This window comes from Pinus tabuliformis, chromosome 9, assembly GCF_031772625.1.
Source record: "Pinus tabuliformis cultivar Carrire ecotype Pingquan chromosome 9, CPIR1, whole genome shotgun sequence".
Lineage (NCBI taxonomy): Eukaryota > Viridiplantae > Streptophyta > Pinopsida > Pinales > Pinaceae > Pinus > Pinus tabuliformis.
This window is the reverse complement of record NC_142307.1, coordinates 527668915-527695591: the sequence shown is the minus strand read 5'-3', so window position 1 is coordinate 527695591 and position 26677 is coordinate 527668915. Positions and strand designations below refer to the sequence as shown.

At 38.7% G+C, this 26677-nt stretch overlaps 1 protein-coding gene across 1 annotated transcript in view; it reads left to right on the top strand.

Annotated features, from left to right (window-relative positions):
* LOC149149545 (arginyl-tRNA--protein transferase 1-like) overlaps positions 1–26677 on the top strand; it is a 50025-nt gene that overhangs the window by 12133 nt on the left and 11215 nt on the right. Inside the window, exons 2-3 of the mRNA XM_089441086.1 lie at positions 24730–24880; positions 25042–26247. Of these exons, the coding sequence (XP_089297212.1) occupies positions 24783–24880; positions 25042–26247 (1304 nt within the window). The 5' untranslated portion in view covers positions 24730–24782. The remainder of the gene's footprint in view (positions 1–24729; positions 24881–25041; positions 26248–26677) is intronic.

The window sequence follows — 26677 nt, the reverse complement described above, 5'->3', positions numbered from 1 at the left end:
GGATATAGTTCCCTTGCTCTTTTTCAGAGATATTGTTTCTAAAATCACTTCCAGGTTATATCGTCCAAGATGTCACTCCTAAATACTCTAGTACGACTCACTGTTTATGTTAGTTTTTGGTATCATCATATGTGCTCTAGCCATGAAAATTGGTGGAGAGGATAAGGCACATGAGTTCTAAAGAACCCAGAAACCGCTTGGTGAAATTCCACTCGGATTGTATTCTATTAAAATAATTAATATTTTTAATGGGGTTCCTAAGTCTAAACTTAGGAAAATTAAAATATTAATGGGTATTAATCAAAATATGGTTGAGAATGTTCTAGAAAGCGGATCAAGTCAAGTTTTAATCTTCGCCGTTGATTAGAGACTTAATCTCGTCCATTCAAGTCTCAATGAGAAAAGTATAAGGAGGCTTGGGGTTCATTTAAAATCACACAGAGAGTTGATTAGTCAGTTTGATATTTCTAGGGCAGGGTTGGCTAAGGAATTCGAACAAGTTATCAAGTAGTGAGGATCAGAGGCAGTACTGGAAGGAAGTGATTTCTGTTCCAATGAATATACTTCAGAGAAGACAGTGAAGGATCAGAGAGGCAGCGCAGTGCCAAGGAGGGACAACGCAACAACTGGAAGAGGTTGACGTAGAACTGCCGGGGGATAGCAGAGATCAGTGTCAGTGATCACTTTGGGTGATTGACAGATGAAATCTCAATTTCTCAGCAACAGACACAACAACAGCAAGGGTGACACAGTCAGAGGGAGTCTCCACGCAGAAGCCACGCAGTGACTGCACAGGCTCATGCAAATACTGCGTAGTGGGTCATCTAGGAGCTGGGGCCAGTGCAAAATCTCCAGATTCAGTGTGAGAAAATTCTCACTATTTTTCTATTAGTTATCTTCTCTGAGTGGATTGTCGTTTCTCTGGGGCATCCAAATTGTATTCAGAAATTTACTGCCAATAATAAAAACCCTCAGATTTACTACACCGGTTTTCCCGCATTGGGTTTTTCCGGGGACTATTGTCCAAAAACAAGTGTGTCAATGTGATTGTTCATGTGCTAGTGTTTCTCTTGCTTTTCTTAGTTCATAATTTATGAAGTCTGTAGCTGAATTTATGTCGGTATTTACTGAAGCATTGGTAAATAACTTATTATTGTAAATAAGTAGGAGAAATAAATCAATCACTGCATCAAAAATTTTCACATGGTATCGGAGTGAAGATCAGGCAAGATGGTAGTAATTTCTGCAGTATAGGGTGGTGGTGCCACATTGGCAGCAAATCGATCTCCAAAAGATTCACGCAGCCCCTTGCAGAAATTACCAGCAGAGAAAAATAGCATGGAGAACAGTAGGGATCATAATATTTCCGAATTAGCTTCCACGTTGGAAGAGGAATTTGCTTGCTATAGCGGGGCTTCAACTCATATGACTGGAGAACGAAAATATTTCTTGAGCTATCAAGAGGAACATATGAACTTTCAAATCACAATGGGTAATAGGATGAAATGCACCCTAGTAGTAAAGGGAACCATTACATTCCAGACAATAGCAGAAGATAGTCTTCGGGCCACTAATGTACTGCATGTGCCAAGTATGGGAATGAATTCGATTTCAGTATCTCAATTACAAGATAAAGGATATGATGTCTACTTCATCGGTAACAAAGTATATGTCAAGTATCCTAAGTGGAAAAAGAGGGCCCAATTTGGAACTCGAAGCAACAGGTTATATAAGTTGCAACTCGAGTCTCCTATGTCACTGATAAGCAATAATGTCAGTGGAGAGAAAGACTTGAATGAACTGTGGCATAGAAGGACAAGACACTTACATCACGGGGCGTTAAGGATTCTCAAGGACACTATTACAGGGGTTCCAGTGCTTACTAGCAAACAATATGATACATGCAGAGGCTGCGTACTAGGCAAGTATGCCAAAGCGGCTTATTCCAGAAGCAAAAATAGAGCTCAGAGTGTATTGGGTTTAATACACTTAGACATCTGCGGTCCAATGTCTACAAGAGCTATCAACAGTTTTGAGTATTTTGTCACCTTCATAGATGACCATTCCAGGAAAACTTGGATTTATTTCTTAAAAACGAAGGATGAGGTCTTTGATCAGTTTAAGGCTCTAGTGGAAAACCTGATAGGAAGGAAGATCAAAATATTGCGCTCAGATAATGGTGGAGAATACACGGATAAAAACTTCACAGATTTCTGCGCAAGAGAAGGGATCAGAAGAGAATGGACAACACCTTATAATCCAGAACAGAATGGAGTTGCAGAAAGGAAGAATAAAACTATTTTTGGAGCGGCAAAGGCGATGTTATATGATCAGAATCTACCCAAGTTTTTACGTGCAAAAGCATGCAACACGATTGTATACATTCAGAACAGGACCCCTCATAGGGCTTTAGGAAAGAAGACGCCGGAGGGTGTTTTCACGGAAAAAAGCCAGAAGTGAGTCACCTCATGATATTTGGAAATTGGGCTTATTATCATATTCCAAATGAGAAGTGGAGCAAGTTAGAGCAGACTGCTGAAGTTGGATATTTCGTGGGTTACAGCGAGACATAAAAGGCATACGAATCTACATTTTGAGCAGTAGGAAGATTGTAGTAAGGCGGGATGTAAAGTTCATGGAAGATAGAACTTTTAGGAAATCTCGAGAGATGCCTTTTGAAGAACAGGCTGAGGATGTTCCTCTGGTCCAGCAACAGGGAGCAGATCTAGCAAGAAGACAGGGATTTGGTTCGAGCATTGTAACCAATACTAGCATCTCCTCAAGAGAAAAGGAGCCAGGAGTGTCACAACAGGTACAAGAAGAAGAAGAAGAACAGATGGAACCTCCCACCACCAGTGGAAGGACTAGCCGAGAAGTACGACAAACTTTGAGGGACGCAGAGGAATTTGTTGGAGTTCCTAGAGCCGAGAAAAGGCAGCATAGACAACCTGGCAGGTACCAAGAATTGGTAGCTCAGGTTGAAGAACCCTCTAGTTTTCGTGAAGCCATACATCACCAGATGTGGGTGGATGCCATGGTAGAAGGGTATAGTTCCATTATGACAAATGATGTCTGGGAAATTGTACCAAGACTAGGGAACATATCAATTGTGGGTTCGAGATGGATCTACAAGATCAAGTATGCTGTAGATGGCAGTGTAGACAAGTATAAGGCTAGGTTCGTCGTGAAAGGATATGCGCAAAAGGAAGGAATAGACTATGAAGAGACCTTTGCCCCAGTAGCTCGGTATACCTCTATTAGATCCGATATATCCCTTGCAGCACAGATGGGATGGGAGATTCACCAAATGGATGTCAAGGCAGCGTTCTTGAATGGGGTGATAGAAGAACAGGTATATATCGAACAACTAGAAGGTTTCGAAACACATGAAAAGAGAACTCATGTGTGTAGTTTGAACAAAGCCTTGTATGGGTTGAAACAAGCACGCAGAGCTTGGTATGGTCGAATTGACAGCTACTTACAAGTTACAACAGTTGGGATTCATCAGGAGCGATGCCGATCCCAATCTTTATTATCTGTTAGTAGAAGTTGAGTTGTTAATTCTGGTATTATAGGTGGATGATCTATTCTTGACGGGATCATCCAGACTCATAGAGGATTGCAAGAAGAACCTGGAAACAAAATTTGACATAAAGGATTTGGGGCTAATGCACTACTTTCTAGGATTGGTAGTTTGGTAGCAGGATGGTGAGATCTTCCTTGGCCAAGGTAGATATGCATCAAAAACTGAAAAGATTAAGAATGTAGGATTGTCGACCTATGGCTAAGCCTATGATTACCAATTGGAAGAAAATAAATGCATCCTGAGACAAGTGGACCTCAGCTTATACAGACAGCTCATTGGGTCGCTTATGTAACTTGTCAACACCAGGCCAAACATATGTTATGCTGTCAACACTCTTAGTCAGTTCATAGTGGAACCAAAAAGGGCGCATTGGGCAGCAACAAAGCACATTCTCAGGTATGTGCGGGGAACAATCAATTTGGGATTAAGATACACCAAGGGCGATGATATTGAATTGAGTGGATTCACTAATGCAGATTGGGCAAGAAGTTTAGTAGACAGGAAAAGTACCATTGGGTATTCTTCAGTATTGGATTTGGGATGACCTCCTGGTGCAGTAAGAAGCAGAAGTCTGTAGCACTGAGCTTAGCTGAAGCTGAGTATATGGCAGCTAGCACAACAACATGTGAAGCTATATGGCTCAAGAAATAGCTTGTGAATCTATTCAGGGAGAGGATGGAAGCGACAAAAATCTTTTGTGATAATCAGAGTTGTATCAAGCTCTTTGAAAATCCAGTGTTTCATGATCGCTCCAAACACATTGATATTCAGTGTCACTTTATCAGGGACTGTGTTCAGCGTGGGGCGGTACAGTTGGAGTATACTCCCATAGGAAATTAGGTAGCAGATGTACTGACCAAGGCTCTAGGAAGAACAAAGTGTTGGAAATAATACTGAGAGGGGGGGTGAATCAGTATTATCAAGTCAATTATTTTTCATTTCGTAATCAGATTTGCATACGCTACTTCAGTTAGTGAAAATAGCGTATATATGCAACTACAGTTAATGAAACTCACGTATAACTTGTAGACTTATAATTTAATTTATTCTTCAGATGTTGATCATTAATCTGTGTGTCAAATCCATATAACTAGTAACCAGGAACAATAAAACAGAACAGCAGTCACACACAGGAACACAAGATATAAGGTGAAAACCCAATGTGGGTGAAAACCACCTGTTGCAATTCGTCTCTATCTTCTTTCAATTAGAAACTTCTTTTTACAATGGATCTGTACTGGTGCAGTGTTATACCAGTAGGCAGGCTTCTACCTGCAGAAGGCTACAACCTTCTCTCGTTTTCCAGCTTCTCCTGGAAGGGCGCTGCAACCCCCTTAGCTCTTGTACTAGCCGATCCTTTTACTAGTACGTAGGTGCTGACCTACAGAAGGCTACAACCTTCTCTTTTCTCAAAGGGACCACGTTTCATAAATTTTCAGACTGGATCCATGAATAACAAACATCAAGTATATCTGCATCAACCAATCTCCTTTGTACAAACCAATATTGAATCAACCAATCACTTCTCAGAAAGCTGTAACTAGAATACAGTAACAGTAACCAAAAACCAATCCTCCGTATACGCTGTTTTGAATTAATGAACCAGCGTGTATATGCGCCTCTGCTGTGTCGAACCTGCATATAGATCTACAAAAGATAATTTATCCTTTTTACTTATTCAGACATCAGTTATACCTAGATTATCAGATTTATAGATCAAGTCATGCACCAAAAATAACAGATCAAAATCACACAAAGATACTACTATTCAAGCCTTAAGATCTTGACCCATCAATAGTACTTATCCTTCTTCTTGCGCTCAGGTTCCTCCTTGATTCAGATCCAGCTATGCACCATAACCCAATGACCAGTATTCCAGATCTAGCTCTTCATAAGATATTCAATACTTGAGTGAATGCCTTTGCCTAATGATCTCCTTCCCCTTTTATAGTCTTAGGCCTTACTCAATACCATGGTCCAAAACCATAAAGAATCAATACCTTGGACCAAATACTTGGGTTCAACACTTCAGACGAGATACCATGGTCCAAAACCATAGGTCCAAATACCAAGGACTAAATACCATGGACCAAAAATAAGTTTTCCCACATGTACGCGCTTTTCTTTGCATGAAAGTGCATGCATACGTATATGCGCCTTTTGATCGTTTATCCCGCGTGTATACGTGCCTTGGTTAAGAGGAACCTGCGTATATCTCTTTTTCCTTCATTCTGAGAGCCTGAACTGTGATCTGTCATTTGAGTGAGTTGCCATCAAGGACAACACCTGTGTCATAGCGCCAAACCTGTGTCATAATGCCAACAATCTCCTCATGTGGACTTGATTGCAACCCCAAGTCACTCAAAGTCATTCTCCCCCTTTGTCATCAAGGGCAAAGGGTTATGCTCCCCCTGAGTACATGCTGAAATCTTTGCTCTGTTGTGCTGTCCATGCTCCCCCTGATTGTAGGCAAGGTCTGCAAAAAGATGTTCTACAAGAAGAAACATGACTTTATACATCATAAATGACCTTCCTATCACCAAAGACTCTATACATACATCCATCTCCCAACCAAGTGGGGATACACCAATATTGAGTCATCCACCCAACCAAGTGGAGAACCAAGTGGGGATACACCAAAAGTTTACACATGATAAAACAAGAATATTACATCATCCATCCCAGGCATAGTGGGGAAACCAACATAGGCCGTTACATGACCTTGATAATAAAAGAAATACATGACATAGAGACTAAATATCTAAGACAAGACTATGATAGTCATCAGCAACTAGCAGCATTTGTCAATCATCATTCAGACTGGCAACCATGATCTCCCTCTGCACCTGTTCCACCTGAAACAAAAACAACTGTGAAATTGAACCAAGATCTTCTAAGATAATGCCAACAATGCATTATTAGAAGTATATGCTCCCCCTGAACCTGTGCCAGATGGTCTCTGTTAGACCCATATCAGACTCTTTTCATCCTGAGTCTAGCCCCACTGATTTTCTTCAAACCAACATATACGCGACTGTATCCACAGAAACTTGTGTATGTATATGGATACGCTTCATGAAACTCGCGTACAACCACTGTTCTCTGAAACAGATAATTTCAACAGCAAGATGATGCATCAACTACTCCCAACTTTTGTCTGAGATATTCAAATGTCTCCCTGGGCAGTGGTTTGGTGAGTATATCAACAACTTGTTCTTTGGAGGGGACATACTCCAATTTGACCTTTTGTTCAAGCACTTGTTCCTGGAGAAAATGATATTTGATAGGTATGTGCTTGGTCTTCGAATGCATGATTGGATTCTTTGAAATACTGATTGCACTTGTATTATCACAAAAAATGGAGATAGGTGGAGTACAAGTGATTTGAATGTCTTGCAATGTTTGCATCATCCAAAGGAGTTGTGTGCAGCAAGATGCAGCAGCCACATATTCTGCTTCAGCTGTAGATAATGCAATTGAACTTTGTTTCTTGCTGAACCAAGATACTAATCTGGAACCCATAAAGAATGCACCACCACTAGTGCTTTTTCTGTCATCCACGCTTCCTGCCCAATCTGCATCTGTATATGCATGAAGTGTGAGATCTGTATCTCTAGGATACCATAAGCCATAGTTTTGAGTTCCTTGAAGATACTTGAAAATTCTCTTAACTGCCTGAAGATTAGTTTCCTTTGGATTTGCCTGAAATCTTCCAACTATTCCCACTGCATGCATGATGTCTGGTCGGGTACCTGTTAGATAGAGTAGACTACCAATCATGGATCTATAGGTTGGTTGATGTACTACTGTTGATTCATCATTTGCGCTGAGGTTGCATCCTGTTACCATAGGGGTACATACTGGTTTCGAATCCTCCATCCCATATTTCTTTAAGATCTGCTTGAGGTACTTGGTTTTTGATAGAAAAATACCGTCTTTGTTTTGTTGGACTTGTAAACCAAGAAAATATGTGAGCTCACCAAGCAGGGACATTTCAAATTCTTTTTGCATCACCAAGGCAAAGTTTTGACTCATGTCTTCTTCATTGCTACCAAAGATGATATCATCAACATACACAACAAGTATTAACAACTTATCATTGTCAATTTTTATATATAGATTGCTATCTGTTGATCCTTTTGTAAAACCTTGTTGATGGAGGTACTTATCCAAACGATAATACCAAGCCCTTGGAGCCTGTTTAAGGCCATAGAGAGCCTTTTTGAGTATGCATACAAGTTTTGGATCATTTCCAAGGATAAACCCATCTGGTTGCTCAATATACACTTCTTCTTCCAAGTCTCCATTCAGAAAGGCAGATTTCACGTCCATTTGATATACTTTGAACTTCTGAAAGCTAGAAAGAGCAAGAAACATTCTTATCGCTTCAAGTCTGGCAACTGGTGCAAAAGTTTCTTCAAAGTCTATACCTTCTTGTTGAGCATACCCTTTACAAACAAGTCTGGCCTTGTTTCTAATAACATCTCCATTTTCATTCAGCTTGTTTTTGAATATCCATTTTGTCCCTATGACATTCTTATCATTTGGTCTAGGAACTAACTCCCAAGTGTTATTCTTTTCAATCTGATCAAGTTCTTCATTCATGGCCTTGACCCAACATTCATCTTTGCATGCTTCACTTACATTTTGTGGTTCAGTGGAGGAGAGCAATGCTAGATAGCTTGAAGCTTTTGAAATAGTTCTTCTTGTTTGTACACCTGCCTCTTTCTGCCCCAAAATTTGAGTTTCTGGATGATTCTTCTGGACATACCTGGATGGAGTCTTTTCTTCTACCCTTATCTGTTCTTCTGGTTCCTCATAGGTGTCTTCTTCATCATTAGTCTGATTTGATGTTGAATGATAGAATCATCTTGAAATCTTTGGATTTTACCTGCCTTGGAATGTTTCCTTCTTCATCAACCACTACATCAATACTTTCAACAATTTTTCTAAGTCTTTTATTGTAACACTTATATCCTTTGCTTTGGGGAGAGTAACCAAGGAGAATGCCTTCATCTGCTCTAGGTTCAAACTTGCCAAGGTTTTCATCAGTCCTTTTGATGTAGCATTTGCTTCCAAAAATTTTGAAGTATTTTACCGTAGGAGTCTTACCATACCAGAGTTCATGAGGAGTTTGAGTGCTGTTCACCCGAACGTTTGTCTTGTTGAGAATAGTAACGACATCAAATGCAGCTTCACCCCAGAAGGTTGCAAGAGTTCCAGACTCATCAAGCATAGCACAAGCCATCTATTGAACCGTTCTGTTCATCCTTTCTACTACATTTTGTTGAGGAGTCCTTGGAGTAGAGAATTCCCTTCTTATTCCATGTTCTTCACAAAAATCGAAAAATTCATCCGAGGTAAATTCCCCTCCTCGATCAGACCTGAGGCATTTGATTTTGCGATTTGATTCATTTTCAACCAAGGCTTTGAATGCTTTGAACTTTTCGAAAGCTTCGTCTTTATGCTTCAGGAGTCCTATCCAACACATCCTAAAAAAGTCATCAATGAACAATATGAAGTATTCTTCTCCTTGAGGTGACCTTTTCCTGGATGGACCACATACATCTGTATGGACAAGTTCAAGTGGCTTACTTGCTGATCCTTCCTTCTCAGGGAAATTAGTTCTGGTTTGCTTACCAAACTGACATGATTTGCATATAGTATTGTCTGGAATTCTGATGTCAGGGAGATCACGAATTGCCTGATATTTGCATGCTTTCCTTATCTGAGAGAAGCTTAGATGCCCCAATCTTCTGTGCCATAGCCAGTGTTCATCATTCTTGCTTAGATAGCATTGTTGTTGTCCTCCCTTGAGTATGTATAAATTATTTGGAGTTCTTATGCCTTTGATCACTGTTTCTCCTGTATCAAGCTCACGAACAATACATCCATTTGATCGAAATATTACCTCATTTCCTTGATCACACATTTGACTGACACTCAATAGATTATGTTTTAAGCCATCAACATACATAACATTTCCAACTTTGACTTTTTCTTTCAAAATAACAGAACCTTTACCTTTTATGAATGCAGGGGTGTCATTTCCAAATGAGACCTTCCTTTCCTTTTCAAAGGCACTATATGATTGAAGTTTTTCTTTATCACCTGTCATATGTTTCGAGCAACCACTGTCGATGTACCACTAATTTTCCTATCCTTCCGCATATAAGGCTATACCACATCTTTCTGGTTACGGTTCTTTCTTCCTCCATGTTTTGGGACTCAATGAATCTTGCTCCTTCTGAGTTGTTTGCCGAAACCTACTCCTGCATTCAGAATCTTCATGACCGAAGTTGTTACAAATAGAACATTCTATTTCATTTTCAAGAGCAGAAAAGTTATTGTAGGTTCTTTTCATGATTCCAGTCACACTCCTTTGATTTCGTGCTTCTCTGGTCATGATGGTCTTGTAGGCAACACATTGAGTTGCTTTGTGTCCAAAGTTATGACAAGAGAAACATTGGCCATTGAATAAATTCCTGCGATTATCAAACCTTTCGTCCAGGTGATTGTAATTTCCATAGCCATTCGTTCTTGAGGCAAATTGAGAATGATTTACCTGCGGTTGGTTGTAGCTTCTGTTCATCCTTGAAGTAGATTGTCCCCGATGTACTTGGTGATCTCTGTTCATCCTTGAGGTAGATTGACCCTAATTTACCTGGTGATCTGCTTTATGCCTTTGCTGTCGATTGTCAACCTGTTCACTTCTCCTTGCTGCATCAAGATAACTTTTGGAGGTGGATGGCTTCTGTGCTTGAGATGCTTCTTCAGTATATCCAAGACCTGTCTTGATTAGTGGAGAATGCTGCACTTTGATAATCTCATCTAAAGTTTCAGATCCTTTAGCAAATCTAAGATTAAGAGCTTTTGTTTTCTCAATATCTTTTCTAAGTCCCACAATTTCACATTCTAACTTTTCATTGTGTTTTTCCCTTTCAACAAGTTGGAATGTTAGAGTATCTATGATCATACTCTTTTCTTCTAAACAAATTTTAAGTTTAGAAATTTCTTCATAGAGATCATTTTCATCTATAGCATCCAAGAAATCATCATCTTCAAAAGCCATCAAAAGTCTATAATCATTACATTGTTCATCTTCATCACTAATTGAAAATCCATCACTGTCTTCATGTGTATAATAGCTCTTCTTACTTACATTCTGTTTTCTGTTCCATCTAACTGGTTCTTTACCTTTATCAAGCTTATCTTTACGAGGACACTTGGCTGCATAGTGACCGACTCTGACCGACTCTTCCACAAGCAAAGCATTTGAAAGGTAGCTTACCTCTGAATCTTCCAGAACCCTGTTGAAGGTTCTTGACAAAGTTTGATTATTCCTCTCCCTCTGACATATGTCCTGACTCATTGTAATCTCCTTTTCTGAAGCTTTGAATGCGACTTCTCTCCTGTCTGATAGTCCCTCTTTTCTCATTTCGAAAGCAGTTAGGATTCCGTGCAGCTGTGACATGGTAATACTCTGTAGATCCTGTTTTTCTTCTATGGCAGAGACTTTTGATTCAAACTTAGAAGACAAAGATCTTAGAACCTTTTCAACCAAAGTAACTTCTTTTATCTCTTCACCCAAGTTTTTCATATGATTAACAATCTCATCTATACGTAAGAAATAATTAGCCACACTTTCATCATTGTACATTCTGAGATTTTCATATTGAATTCTGAGAGTTTGTAGTTTTGCACGTTTTACCTGATTGTCTCCTTCATAGCTCAGAACGATCTTGTCCCATATTTCTTTTGCGGTTTTGAGCTGCATAACCTTGACAAATTCTGATTGAGATAAACTCCCTAATAGAGTATTGACAGCCTTTGCATTTGTTTCATACTGCTTCTTACTAGCCGTATCTGTAGGAGTTGCTGATGGAAATGTGTATCTTGCTTCCACGATATCCCAAACTTCTGTACCAAGAGATTGAAGATAGGTTGTGATTCTTACCTTCCAATAGACGAAGTTGCTCCCATCAAAGATTGGTGGCCTGATTGATGCCTCCTTTTCGTAGTTGCTCATGATGATAGATCTTCCTTCAAGTGATCAAGCTTCTTCTGAAGGACCTGCTCTGATACCAATTGTTGGAAATAATACTGAGAGGGGGGGTGAATCAGTATTATCAAGTCAATTATTTTTCATTTCGTAATCAGATTTGCATACGCTACTTCAGTTAGTGAAAACGGCATATATACGCAACTACAGTTAAGGAAACTCGCGTATAACTTGCAGACTTATAATTTAATTTATTCTTCAGATGTTGATCATTAATCTGTGTGTCAAAACCATATAACCAGTAACCAGGAACAGTAAAACAGAACAATAGTCACACACAGGAACACAAGATACAAGGTGGAAACCCAATGTGGGTGAAAATCACCTATTGCAATTCGTCTCTATCTTCTTTCAATTAGAAACTTCTTTTTACAATGGATCTGTACTGGTGCAGTCTTATACCAGTACGCAGGCTTCTACCTGTAGAAGGCTACAACCTTCTCTCGTTTTCCAGCTTCTCCTGGAAGGGCGCTGCAACCCCCTTAGCTCTTGTACTAGCTGGTCCTTTTACTAGTACATAGGTGCTGACTTACAAAAGGCTACAACCTTCTCTTTTCTTTCAGGGACCACGTTTCATAAATTTTCAGACTGGATCCATGAATAACAAACATCAAGTATATCTGCATCAACCAATCTCCTTTGTACAAACCAATACTGAATCAACCAATCACTTCTCAAAAAGCTGTAACTAGAATACAGTAACAGTAACCAGAAACCAATCCTGCGTATACGCTGTTTTGAATTAATGAACCAGCGTGTATACGTGCCTTTGCTGTGCCGAACCTGGGTACAGATCTATAAAAGATAATTTACCCTTTTCACTTATTGAGACATCAGTTATACCTAGATTATCAGATTTATAGATCAAGTCATGCGCCAAAAATAACAGATCAAAATCACACAAAGATACTACTATTCAAGCCTTAAGATCTTGACCCATCAATAGTACTTATCCTTCTTCTTACACTCAGGTTCCTCCTTGATTCAGATCCAGCTATGCACCATAACCCAATGACCAGTATTCCAGATCTAGCTCTTCATAAGATATTCAATACTTGAGTGAATGCCTTTGCCTAATGATCTCCTTCCCCTTTTATAGTCTTAGGCCTTACTCAATACCATGGTCCAAAACCATAAAGAATCAATACCTTGGACCAAATACTTGGGTTCAACACTTCAGACGAGATACCATGGTTCAAAACCATAGGTCCAAATACCAAGGACTAAATACCATGGACCAAAAATAAGTTTTCCCACATGTACGCGCTTTTCTTTGCATGAAAGTGCATGCATACGTATATGCGCCTTTTGATCGTTTATCCCGTGTGTATACACGCCTTGGTTAAGAGGAACCTGCGTATATCTCTTTTTCCTTCATTTTGAGAGCCTTAACTGTGATCTGTCATTTGAGTGAGTTGCCATCAAGGACAACACCTGTGTCATAGCGCCAAACCTGTGTCATAATGCCAACACAAAGTTTGTTCAATTTCGAGAATATGGGTATGTTGGAAAATCCCTTTCAATAGCGTGATGCAGCATTTGAGAGGGAGTTGTAGTACAGAAGCAGCGGTGGCAGTGGCAGTGTCATGGGCAACAATACAGTAGCAGCAACAACACAATGTTGGTGGCAGCAACAGTGCGGAAAGGAGATGCCTCAGAGATAGAGCAACATGCAGTTGGACATTGTTGCTAGAGCACATTCCTTGCTAAGAGGGAGTGTTAGTTTTTGGTAGCATTAGATGTGCTCTAGCCATGAAAATTGGTGGACCCAAAAACAGCTTGGTGAAATTCAACCCTAATTGTATTTTGTTAAAATAATTAATATTTTTAATGGGGTTCCTAAGTCTAAACTTAGGAAAATTAAAATATTAATGGGTATTAATCAAAATATGGGTGAGAATGTTCTAGAAAGCAGATGAAGTCAAGTTTTAATCTTAGCCATTGATTAGAGATTTAATCTAGGCCGTTGAAATCTCAACGAGAAAAATATAAGGAGGCTTCGGGTTCATTTGAAATCATAGAGAGAGTTGATCAGACAATTCGATATTCCTAGGGTAGGGTTGGCTAAGGAATTCAAACAAGTGATCAAGCAGTGAGGATCAGAGGCAGTACTGGAAGGAAGTGATTTCCTGTTCCAGTGAATATACTTCAGAGAAGACAGTGAAGGATCAGAGAGGCAGCGCAGTGCCAAGGAGGCACAGTGCAACAACTAGAAGAGGTTGACGCAGAACTGCTGCGGGATAGCAAAGATCAATGTCAGGAATCAATGTGGGTGATTGACCAATGAAATCTCAATTTATCAGCAATAGACGTAGTGACAACAAGGGTGATGCAGTCAGAGGGAGTCTCCACGCAAAAGCCACGCAGTGACTGCGTAGGCTCATGCAGATACTGCGTAGTGGGTCATCCAGGAGCTGGGGCCAATGCAAAATCTCCAGATTTAGTGTGAGAAAATTCTCACTATTTTTCTATTAGTTATCTTCTCTGAGTGGATTGTCATTTCTCTGGGGCATCCAGATTGTATTTAGAAATTTACTGCCAATAATAGAAACCCTCAGATCTACTGCACTGGTTTTCCCGCATTGGGTTTTTCCGGGGACTATTGTCCAAAAACAAGTGTGTCAATGTGATTGTTCATGTGTTGGTGTTTCTCTTGCTTTTCTCAGTTCATAATTTGTGAAGTCTGTAGCTGAATTTATTTTGATATTTACTGAAGCATTCGGAAATAACTTATTATTGTAAATAAGTAGGAGAAATAAATCAATCACTGCAACATAATTTTTCATAGTTTATATGGTTCTGAGGTGTGGGGCATAGGCTATTAGAATCGTATTGGTCTTCAACAAAGAGATTACAAATCACCCTTCTTCACCGCATCTTCAGGTGCAAGCAGTTAGTCCGCTAGCCCATCATTCTTCCAAAGTTTGGAGCTTACCCCTTTTGGCTCGAGATAGTGTCTGGTCTTGTCTCTCTCTTGCACCATTCAAAGCTTAGTCGATATTGCAAAGGGATGAGATTGGTACCTGTACTTGGCCTATTGCTCATCGAAGTCCGTTGCATCAATCCATTCTCTGACTCATTCTCGATGCTAGTTTGCTGGTGTTTTAGATATTCTAGCATCCCTTGGCATTATGATTGATCACTTACCCCCTTTCATATATTTCCTAGACAGACCTTGTCACTTCCTACCTACACAATAGGAGTTGAACATGATCATCAGAGAGGACATCTACAGGTAGTTTGTGAGGGTCACTTGGATCAATTCTCAGGGTGTTATGCCCAAAGATTGCCTTCTATGTTGAGCACTTCATGGTCATGAGAGATGGACTTATTATTCGACCTCCTTATATGTCTCGCCACTAGATGCATGCTCTTTAGATACCCATGGGTCAGTTTAAAGGTGGGTCTCATAGATTACAGATTGAGAGTGACCAACAGATTAGTCGTTCAAACAGGATATGCTAGTTGTGCCATCTCCAAGAGGTAGAGAGTGAGGAGTACTTCATCTTTTGTTTTCAGTTTATTATGATATCTTAGTGCAGTTCCATTGTCTTTTTCGTGAGATATAGACACTTGGTCGATTCTTTAATTACCTCGTCCAAAGATGCTTTGCCTTATATATGCAGGCAACTCTTTATTTCTGCGCTTCCTACCTTTAGCCACCACAACTTCAGAGATCAACTTCTACTTGACAAATTACCTCCTTTTTTATAGTGCTCCCAATTTAGGGCACCAAGTGGCAGGGGGATACAAATTTAAAATGACTCTAGATCAGAGGACACAAGGCTCCATTCTTGTCTTAGTGAGATCTCAGAGGCACCCCCAGACCAGATCTCATTCTAGCTGATAGTTCAGTTGCACGTAGAGACCTTCTAGACCTTAGCAATGAACCCCTCCTTGCAAATAGCCGCACAGTATTTGCTCGAGGCCCCCACCCCATCATTCTTGAGGACTTTTTTGTAGCCCTTGCTAATGATCCCATTTCTAGTAGTGTTGATGAGTTTGACGCGTGATCATGTTGATCAGTGGTTTGTAACTATGTAGTAGGTTGGGAGCTTATAGCATGATTTTTGAACTCTAGAGGCCATTTATAGCCTCATTGATTATATATTTTGTTGGTGATATATACTTGGTTCCATTTTGATATATTCACTTGTACATGGTATATGGATGAGCAAATTGTGCATATTTTATCTCTAATGGTTTGGAATCTTGAAAAATATATATATCTGTTCCATTAAAATTTAATTATCTTATGTCTTTTTTGAAAACGAAATCTCATTGAAATGAAACCGGTCCATGTCGATCTCGATCAAGTCGACTCTAACTAGGCCAATCTCCCTAACCATATCCCATGGTTGTCTCAGTCAAAACCCACAACCTAAGGAGATGCTCCACCCCTTGATGCTATAACATCAATGCTCCCTCAAGGGAAGCATTCTCAATCATCTCAAGCTTGTCTTTCATCCTGAGACAAAGGCTTTGATAAAATGTCAACAACTTGCTCGAATACACTGGAGCCTCACTGCTTCTTATTGTACCATGATATGTAGTGGTACCAAGTGCATTGATCATCATGATTGTACCTGATCAAACAATTTTGAAGCTACCCTGCTTCTCAACTTGCCAATCAAACTACAACTGGGGAAAATGTCATCTCATAGTCCTTTCCCTCTTCTTGGGAGAATCCTTGCTTGTACTAAGTTGCTAATAAATTCTTGATTTTGTAAGTCCATCTTGAAGTCATCACTGACTTTCCACAAATCTCATGTAATGACATCCTTCAAACTTGCTAGCATGTCTAAACCCTCTAAACTAGGAGCCCTTCTAGATATTGGTACAATTTCTCCCTCTTGAACACGAATCACTCTTGGGAGAGTCCTCTTGCCACATACTTTGCTTCGTTCTTCCAAATGCTTCCAACTACTGTAAGAGCCTAGGTATGCTATCACGATGTACTTGCAACGCTCATTAGGAGGTCATGGAAGAAATGGTTATAACCCAACAAAAGAACAAAGACAAGAGGCTAATAGCAAAACACTAATAATCAAGGAAGAGAGATATAAAGTACTTACCTTTTGAGGATTATAGGGAAATGTCAACTTCCTCTTCATCTTAGCCTTCTTGCAGAAATGAAATCCATTTGCAAACTCATCATGCTCATCCTCATCATGCTTCTTTCATTTCCTTCCTTGCATGAGCTAGGGTTTCTTCTTTCAGAAGAAACATTGATCTAGGTCTAGCTCTTAGGATTTTATCCTAGGGCTTTTACACTCAAGCCTTTTAGACTACTAGGGTTTACAAACGCTAGGACTACTAGATAACCTTTCCAACAAACTTTGGAATATATATTGCCCTTTTTGGTGAGGAACTCTTTCTCCTTTGGCTCAATCTGTAATCATGAAAGGCCAAGCAATGACATCTCATTCATGCAAGATATTTTCAAGAGGTCTGTAATCCAACACTTCAGACTATCTCGATATAAATGTATGGAACACACTTGATCCATCCTCCTTGGCAGACCTTATTTTGACTTTAGGCCTTATCCATAATCCAAAAATCACATCAAATGTGTAAGTTTCTTTCTTGTTGTAGCCAATATATCAATTTCATATCCAAATGTTCAAAATTATAAAGTCCCCATGCCTCTGCATATGTGATGAAATCTCATCAGTCAATCTAGGATGTTCCATCCAATATCAGTTCAAGCAAGTATATCAAGATGAATGATAGCCTTTGTAAGACTAAATCAATACCCTCCAGCTAACAAAGGAGCAGGTTGAGTCATAGATACAGATATCCAAGATATGCTTAATGAGAGTAAGTGTCTTAGAGGGAAGAAATGGTATTCCATAGTCTTCTATAGTATCTTATAAGAGAACTAGCTTCATTAACCTTCTCAAATGAACAATATTGATTCTTCAACAAATGAACACCCAATAACTAAACAATCAATAAATGAGCAATCTTCAAGTGGCATGGGCTACTTCCTTTAGTTCGTAGATGCATAGATAATTGATTTCGCACCTTTATCTGAGCATGTCATACAACCCTTTTATCTTTTCCATATTAAGTAGGCTATCAACCATCTCAAACCTACTTAGAAGATAAAGGAGGAAAAGAAGGAAAAGATGTGGTAAACACAAATGCCAACATCGTCTTTGCCAAAGTATATTGAAATTAGATTTAATGCCATCTAACGACCTATGTGAATTTACTCTACTAATGTCTATTGCCCTGAAATCCATAAAGCACTGTGGTAATAATGTCAATAAACTTTCACTCCTATCGCCACATAGTATTACTTTGCCAATATCATCAATTAATTGTTAATCTCGTGCATTGAATTTCATAAAAAGATAATTGTTTAGAAAATAAACTCTTCTTTGGAAATCACAAACTTTAGGTCTGAAAATAAATGTGTCATAAAAGAATTACAACCTTACTATTTCCATTTTTCTGAAAATACCTTTGTTTTAAGAATGTTGTTTTTGGTTGCCTTGGAATGACATGTTCTACTATGAGGTTATTCTTTCCTCAAAATTCAATGAACAAAGTGTGCATGTTCAATCCATCTGTCACTTTCTTCTATTTCATGTCTGCACAATAACTCATTCACCCTCAATGCCCAAAACTAACACTTTTGTTGGAAATAATACTGAGAGGGGGGGTGAATTAGTATTTACAATTCAATAATTGTTCATTTCATAATCAGATTTATATATGCTACTTTAGTGAAGTGAACTCACGTGTGCACACAATTGTTGTTAAGGAAACCAACGTATATCCAGTGAACTTATCATTTAGTTAATTCATCTTGTGTTGATCTTTAATCAGTGCATCAATATTTTATTAAACAGTGACTATGTGCAGTAATAACATAATAAACACACATCACACATGAACACCAAGATATAAGGTGGAAACCCAATGCGGGAGAAAAACCACTTGCTGCTGTCGTCTTTGTCTTTTTTTAATATAAAGAAAATTTGTTTACAATCTTGAACTGGCGCAGACTCATACCAGTACGCAGGCACCTACCTGCAGACGGCTACAACCTTCTCTCGTTCTCCATCTTCTACTGGAAGGGAGCTACAACCTCCTAGCTCTTGTACTAGCCGATATGTTTACTAGTACGTAGGTGCCGACCTATAGAAGGCTGCAACCTTCTCTCTTCCTCCAAGGACCACGTTTCATAAATTTCCAGATTGGATACTCCTGGTACACAACAACACAATATGAAGGCCACATTTCATCAAATTTTCACACTAGACCAATGTTTAAAACTCTGACTCCGACTCCGATTCGGCTGAGGGTCGACTTCGACTCCAACTCCGACTCGGTAGGCTCGATTTCAATGACTTGGTCGTTGTAAAAAATACATTAAATATTTTTTTATTATAAAAAACATAATTTTAAAGATTTTCATTCATGTTTCCAAAAACACATCATTAGAATATAGATAGAAGACAACATATGATCAAAGTAGGCTCATGAATATATCCATTATATCAAAATGGCACCCAGTGCACTGTCCAATACATACATGATGATGATATAGAGATCAAAACAAAAACACATAACCAAGGAGGCTAGAAATGGCATTATTCTCCAAAATAGATTGTAAGTCATCAAGGAACTAATACAAGGGTCCAAGAGTGTTCCTCACTCCAAGAAAGTCCCAAAGTGCATGTGTACATCTTCAAAAGGTGCATCCTCCACCATGATGTCATCTAGGAGAGACCCTATGTCACCCTTTTCAAGCATGTGAGTGACATGGCACCCCTAAGGGTAAGCATTGGCATCAAAGAGGGATGTGCTAGCCCTCCTAAGTCATCTCAATGATAACCATCCTTATCTGTGCTTTGGAAGAAGGCACCATCCACCAAAATAGGGTCAAGACCAACCAGGGGGCATTTTCAGTCCAGTTTGGCATATCAAAAAATTCAAAAAAAAATAAAAATCGTTGTTTTTTAGTTCTACGGGTCGCGTATCATAGTGAAAACTTCAGACCCGGGTCGCTGAGCCGACCGGGTTATTACCGAGCCGGCCGAGTAGATAGACAACTCGGCCGACTCGGTAATAACCCCGTTGGCCGAACCGGTTCACTAGTCGAGTTGCCCTGGTGAGGTCTTGACTCGAACCAACTCGGCCGAGTCGGTTCCGAGCCGACCGAATCTTAAAACACTGCACTAGACCTATCAGTAACATTGAAGCTCAAACTCAATAATAATTGCATCAACCAACAATCAATCAATCTGAATAGTTAGATCACTGTTACTAGAACACTGCGCTGAACCCAAAACCCTGCATCATCATCCAGAACCAACTGCGACCTCAAAATTCATATGTCAGAATGTATACGCTACTTTAGTGAAGCCAACCTGCGTGTATACGCTACTTCCTTTAACCAAACTTGCATATACCTCCAAAATTACTGAATCATAAAAACCTCTGAATCAAAATTGTATCAACCAGTAACATTCTGAAGATCTACTGTCAAATTACAGAGATCTATACAGACAACAACAAAGATCACCCTTCTCACTTAATCAATCAATCAATCAAACTCAATCTCCTTATGCATTCAATTCTACTTTCAGATCTAAGAAGACATCATTGACAGACAACAGTAAAACAACAACACTAATCAGATAGATCAATCATTTTTGAATAACAGGCTTTTCATTTGCATACGCTACTTGGAAGAGTCGAACCAGCGTGTATACGCGCCTTCACCAAGGCGAACCAGCGTATAGATCTGCAAATACTAACTTAAAACTTCATAGCTATTCCAGACTTCAGTGATACCCAAATCATAACATTTATAGGATAAAACTTGCGTCAGTATTCAGATCTAGCCCAACAATTATTAGATCATACAATGATAAGTCATTTCAGGTCTCATGATCCTGATCCAACATTGTATCAAAAGGTGCACAAGATATTTTAGATCATATCATAACCATAGCCCTTACAACATAAGATATACTTCAGATAGAAGTATTCATGAAAAACCCTTTCACTTGCACACTTGGCCCTTTGATCTTCTCCTCCTTATATAGTTTTTGGCCTTTCTCAATACCTTGGACCAAAACAACACTTAGAACCTGTGGTATTCTTGGACGGGATCAAATAATGTTACTCTGCTCAATATTGTGGGCTTGGTATTGACCCTTAGTATTCTTTAATCTTAAATTTCCTTAATTTTCCAACCCAGACGCGCTTTTCTTCTTGTGAAAGTGCGTGCATACGTATACGCTCTTTTTGTACAGTGAACCCGCTTGTATACGCTACTTTGACAAGGTAAACCTGCGTATACAACTTACACTTACTTAAAACTAGTGTTCCACGGGGACACGTCCACCAGGGTCGGGTGTGCGCACCACTCGCACGCCACGCACCCGGGACGGGGGGATGTCTAGGGAAACGTTTCCCCACGTCCCCCTTCTGGGGAGACGCGAGGAGACGCGGGGGGGACGTTTCCCTAGTGTGGGGGACGCGACTCCCCAAAAGGGGGACTCCTGGGCGTCTCCCCTCAATATGGGCTATGCGTCCCCCGTTAAATTTGCTTTTAAACAATGATTTATGACAGGGAAAACCTAGTATTTGACCATATTTCCCTACTAATGCTATGCAATTCATGGTAATGTTAAATTCTTAAAGTAAAAGTGACATTCTCCTTTATCTTTCATTTTCATCCTTTTACTTAAATTTTTAACATTACCATGAAATGACTCAGGATGTTTGAGAGTGGTTCCGACCTCATTGGATTTCATATGGAGAAAGTAGAATTTTAGATCTCACTCAAAATCCAGCAGACTTAACAGTTTTTCAGGAATTCAGGATTCGATGGATTGCAATGTTTCCATTGCATTTTGTCATGTACAAGGGTATGGAATTAGTATTTAATCAAGAGCACCAAGCCCTCTTTGTACTTTAGAGTGACTTTTAGACTCATCACTCCACTGTTTTTGAGTTTTAGTTATATCAATTTACTATTCCAGTATTTAGATTTCAGTATCTATTATAGTCTATTTCGCTTAGTACTAATTAGATTCTAGAATGATGAATGATGAATTCTAATTTTAAATCAATTTAGAATCTAGAATGATGAATTTAATTTTTAAATCAATGTAGATTCTAGAATGGTGAATAATGAATAATGAATATGGATTGGATTATTTCATTATTGAATTCAATTATGTATATATCATGTATGTATGGATCAATTATTGAATATGAATTTTATATATATATATGTATATATATTGAAATGAATATGAATATATATATATATATATATATATTGAAAAGAAATATATATATATATACCCCGACGTACCCTCGTCCCCCCTAAATTTCCCTAAAATTTGAGGGTACTCCCACACGTCCCCTTTGTGCGTCTCCTCGCACCTGCGTCTCCCTGTCCTGGAGTCTTGGTGGAACATTGCTTAAAACATCATTTTTCTTCAACCTCTTGATTATGATCTGTAGTCCTTTGTTCCAACTTCCTGATCTTCTGTACCATTGCCCTGTTACCTCTGAATTGACCTGTTATAATGTGAGTTGCCAATTATCAAATTTGAACTAACCTATGAGTGAGTTGCTATCAAGGACAACACCTGTATCATAATACCAACAATTTCTTAAGCAATACATGCCCAAGGCTCTCTCTGCATGACCTCAACCTTCAAGTTTTGTTGCTCAACGTATTCATGGTCTATTCGCTCGAGTCCTTTCATCACTATGGCTGGAATTCGGTGCTATGCTAGGCACCTTTCTTCGGCGGCTATGAGTTCGTAATCCCCAGTGGTGGAATTCCACATCCCTTGACAATTGGCCTCTTCAGTTTATGTGTGTTCTTTACTCTGTTGGTTTCTCCATGCACTTTTTTCTAGATTCACAACTTTATCTCAACTCTATGGGTGGTTCTATTCCCCTTTTTAATTCGTCATGGAATTGTTCCATGTGGCGGCTTGTACGGTTGCTGCTTTCACATTTGTGTAGCGACTGCAAATTAAAGTGGCCAACAATTCATAAAAAGGTGGCGGTTGCAGCGACTTGTCAGTTGCAATATACCACCTTTTGTTATCTCCTAACGGCATAATACCTCTCACACGACACAATACGGTTAAACCAAGGTTGGCATCACATTCGTCTAGCAGATTCTTTTACTGAATCAATTTTGAATCTATATTCCAAACCTCATATTCTTCTAATCTGGCACAGGTAATCTCCTTATCCCCAGTGGCGTTGTTTCACTAATTCATCAGAGATTCAAACCTCTTCGATGGCTTCAGTGGTGGCTTAACAATTCCCCTTTTTACGGATTCATAGATTTAACACGGATTGCACTTGCCTTCACGAACACAAGTCCAATCACCCAATGGAACCATACCTACGTGCATTAGACTCACCTCCACAAACACAAACCCAATCACCTGGCGAAACCATTGCTGGTAGTGGCCGCCCGATTCCTTGCGTTTCTTCTTTACAACTGGAGATGTTCTGCACCCCGTAATAGAGCTCTCTTCTCCTTGTTCTAAGTCTCCTGAGTCCTTACATTGAATTTTTCTGCTGTCTCTGCCTTCGGGTAGGACTTTCTCTCTGTGTCAAGAAAGATTGGGTTAGTGCCTATGCTTTGTCGAATTCTTCGCGTTCCAGTTGCGCAAGTTTGTCTTGGTCACGGAGTCAATCTTCCTTTCATAGTGCCCCACAAAAATTCTTTACACTGTTAGTTTGTTCGCAGTCATGGATTGCACTCTATTTGATTAACCATAGGTTTCTCTTAGGGATTCATATTGTGTATATGTCTTGCATTCTATGATTCATAGTTCTTCCTCGTGCAAACAAGATTCTTCTTATTGTTGAATGGTGTTTTCATTTCGGTTGTCTCGACCTAGTATTGGCACTTTTGAGATTTCCAATGTTGGTTTCTATTTCAGATGTTTTTTCCGTAATAATTCGTGAAGAATTTTGAGGTTTAAAATGGGTATTTTAAAGAAAATAATAAAATAAGAGTTGTTAATTTTAAAAAAGAAAAAGAAAATTATTATTTTATAATTGTATTTTCGGCTTATCTCCTTGTAGATTTACTTAAACGTCAAATGTAGGCATTTGTTGGATGTAGAATTAAATTTAATATCCAACGAGTGCACACTCTGCGCACTTTTAAGTAGACCAACATAGAAAAAAATGAAAATACATAAAAGAAACATATTTTTTAATGTGTTTTTAATTTTTGTTAGAGTGGATCTATTCAACAGTGAGTATCCACTATGTGTACTTTTGATTAAACATACTTTGAAAAAAGTAAAAAAAAAAAAAACATTAAAAAAAAAAATATGTTTCTTTAATGTATTTCCTATTTTTTCAAAGAGGGTCTACTCAAAAAGATGCAGAGTGAGTACTCGTTAATGCAGACAGGAGCCTACACTTGACATTTAAATAAATCTATAAGGCGATAAGTGAAAAATACAATTAAAAAAAGTAGTTTTGTTCTTTTCCCTACAAATATATTGACCCCTGGGGATGACATCATCACTTTGAATCTTATTCCTTCTTTTACAATTTATTTTTGTTGGGACATTTTTTATTTTGAATCACTTACAATTGCCTATGGAATCACTTACAATTTTTTAATTTTTATTCAATGTATTTGTTACTTTATTGTGCCTTGCCTTTTCATTCGACTTTTTCGCCTTTACCTATGCGAAGCTTGGCCCAAACTCTAAATTCGATCTATTCACAAGGTCAGGGACTTGATTGAACTTGGACTTTGGATCGTTCCCCTCTAAGACCATGTAGGGCTTATGACAATACAAGACTAGAAAGATAACAATAATTATTTAATGAGTTAAGAAGTCATCGTATACAATGATGGGTTTACTTATTATTACATAATGTGGAGGATATACTCTTGATTGTATTAACTACTTACTAACAAATGATTTAGTATTATTTTTTTAAATCATTAATAAATTACATTTAAACTTTAGTACTGGAGTGTTAATACTCCAACAAAATGCATTATTGTATAGCATTATTAAATTAAACCCATGTACTACCTGTTTTCTAGACCTTCTTGACCGTGGTTGGAGAAGGTCTGGCAAGTTTCTTTACAAACCTGAAATGGAAAGGACCTGCTGCCCCCCTTACACGATCCGTCTCAAGGTAGATGCATTTGTTCCAACAAAAGAGCAAAAACGTGTCCAGCGGCGGATTCAGAGGTATCTTTGAGTTGACATGTAAGATTCATTTTAAAGTTAGTCTACAGTTATAACTTTTCTGAGATTAGTTTAATGGGATACTTCAACTTTGTTTAGTTTTCATTTTCTTTTCCATATTGTTGATTGCCAAATATAGTAAATTGTGATAATTAAATCTGCAGATATATGGATGGCACTAATGATGGATTGAGGACTGTAGAATATAGACAAAAGGAAAACAACATTAAGTGTAGAAAGTCATCTAGTTCTATCACAAGTATATTTGAGACTGCCGAAATGCCACAGGTTTCTGCATCCAGTAAGGTATCAGCTAATACAGTCAATTCAAAGACACCTGAAGTTGATAGCACTGCAAAAAGTATATCAAGCAAAATTGATGTTGCATTGAAGGCTTGTGTTGAAAGTGGGGAATTACCTGCTGACGCTAAATTTCCCCTCACAACTGTGAAAAGATTGACAGCTGGTATGAAGAAAAAATTGAAGGGAGTTTCTAGAGACATAGAATATACCAGCAGTATCTCATTTCAAATTGCAGCCAGCCTGAGGCATAAGCTGGTGCCAGAAAACATAAAGAGTGCATTTGATGTTTCATTGGATGTCAAAGGTCACAAAGAAATATCAGAACAACTTTCTCCCATGGTAATAGCAGAGAAATTGGCTTCCAAGCTAGAAACATCTGGACTTTCTGGTTTCCTTGTACAAGCATGCAATGGCCATCTCAATTTCATGTCTGTCAGTGTATCAGAGGATTCGATGCAGAGTATTCGCTGTGAAAATTTTCCTGTTATGGAATGTGATCTACCATCTCCAAGGAAAACTGGAGGTAATTGTAAAAGGGACAAGGATTTTGATGATAATAAAAATTTTCAGCATCATGAAAAACACAAGCTGGAGATTCGTATGAAAAGATCAACATTTGATCCTGAAGAGTTTGCCTTGTACAAGAAGTATCAAATAAGGGTGCATAACGATAGACCGGAGGAAGTGCGGGAGAGTTCTTACAAAAGATTTCTTGTGGAAACTCCACTTATTTTTGTTCCACCAGGGAATGACAACTCTGCTCCTCCTTGTGGCTTTGGCTCATTTCACCAGCAGTACTTGATTGATGGTAGATTGGTTGCTGTTGGTGTGGTTGATATATTACCTAGATGTCTTTCAAGTAAGTACATGTTTTGGGATCCCGATTTGGCGTTTTTATCACTTGGGAAGTATTCAGCTCTAGAGGAAATAAAATGGGTGCAAGCTGCACAAAAGCACTGCCCTACTCTTCAGTACTACTATCTTGGTTACTACATTCACTCTTGTCCGAAAATGAGATACAAGGCAGCATATAATCCCTCGGAACTTCTATGTGCTGTGCATTACCAGTAAGTTCACTCAAATTGGTATTAACAATTGACTCTTCTCCATTATTGTTCTTTCCGATATCTTCAATATATATTGATTAAATTAGCAATATATTCTTCTAGAACAAATCATTTGCACCTCATGTTGGATGCATTAATCATGTTATGCTTTGTTTAAGTATTTCATACTTAAGAGATAGCTCTCCACTAAAAATAGAGATGAGCTCAGACATGTTCATCAGTAGCTAAAGCCACATAAAAATGTCTAGTGGTAAACATGATTTCTTTTTGCAAAAATTTTCATCCTTCTATGAGAATGAGTTTGGACACATACAACTTCCACATAAAAAGGACGGTTAAGTTCCAATCAATACCTCTGCTGAGGCTTTATATGTATGTTAACAACTAACACTTGGGATCCAAGTGTTATCACCCAAAAGCGTCCACAACA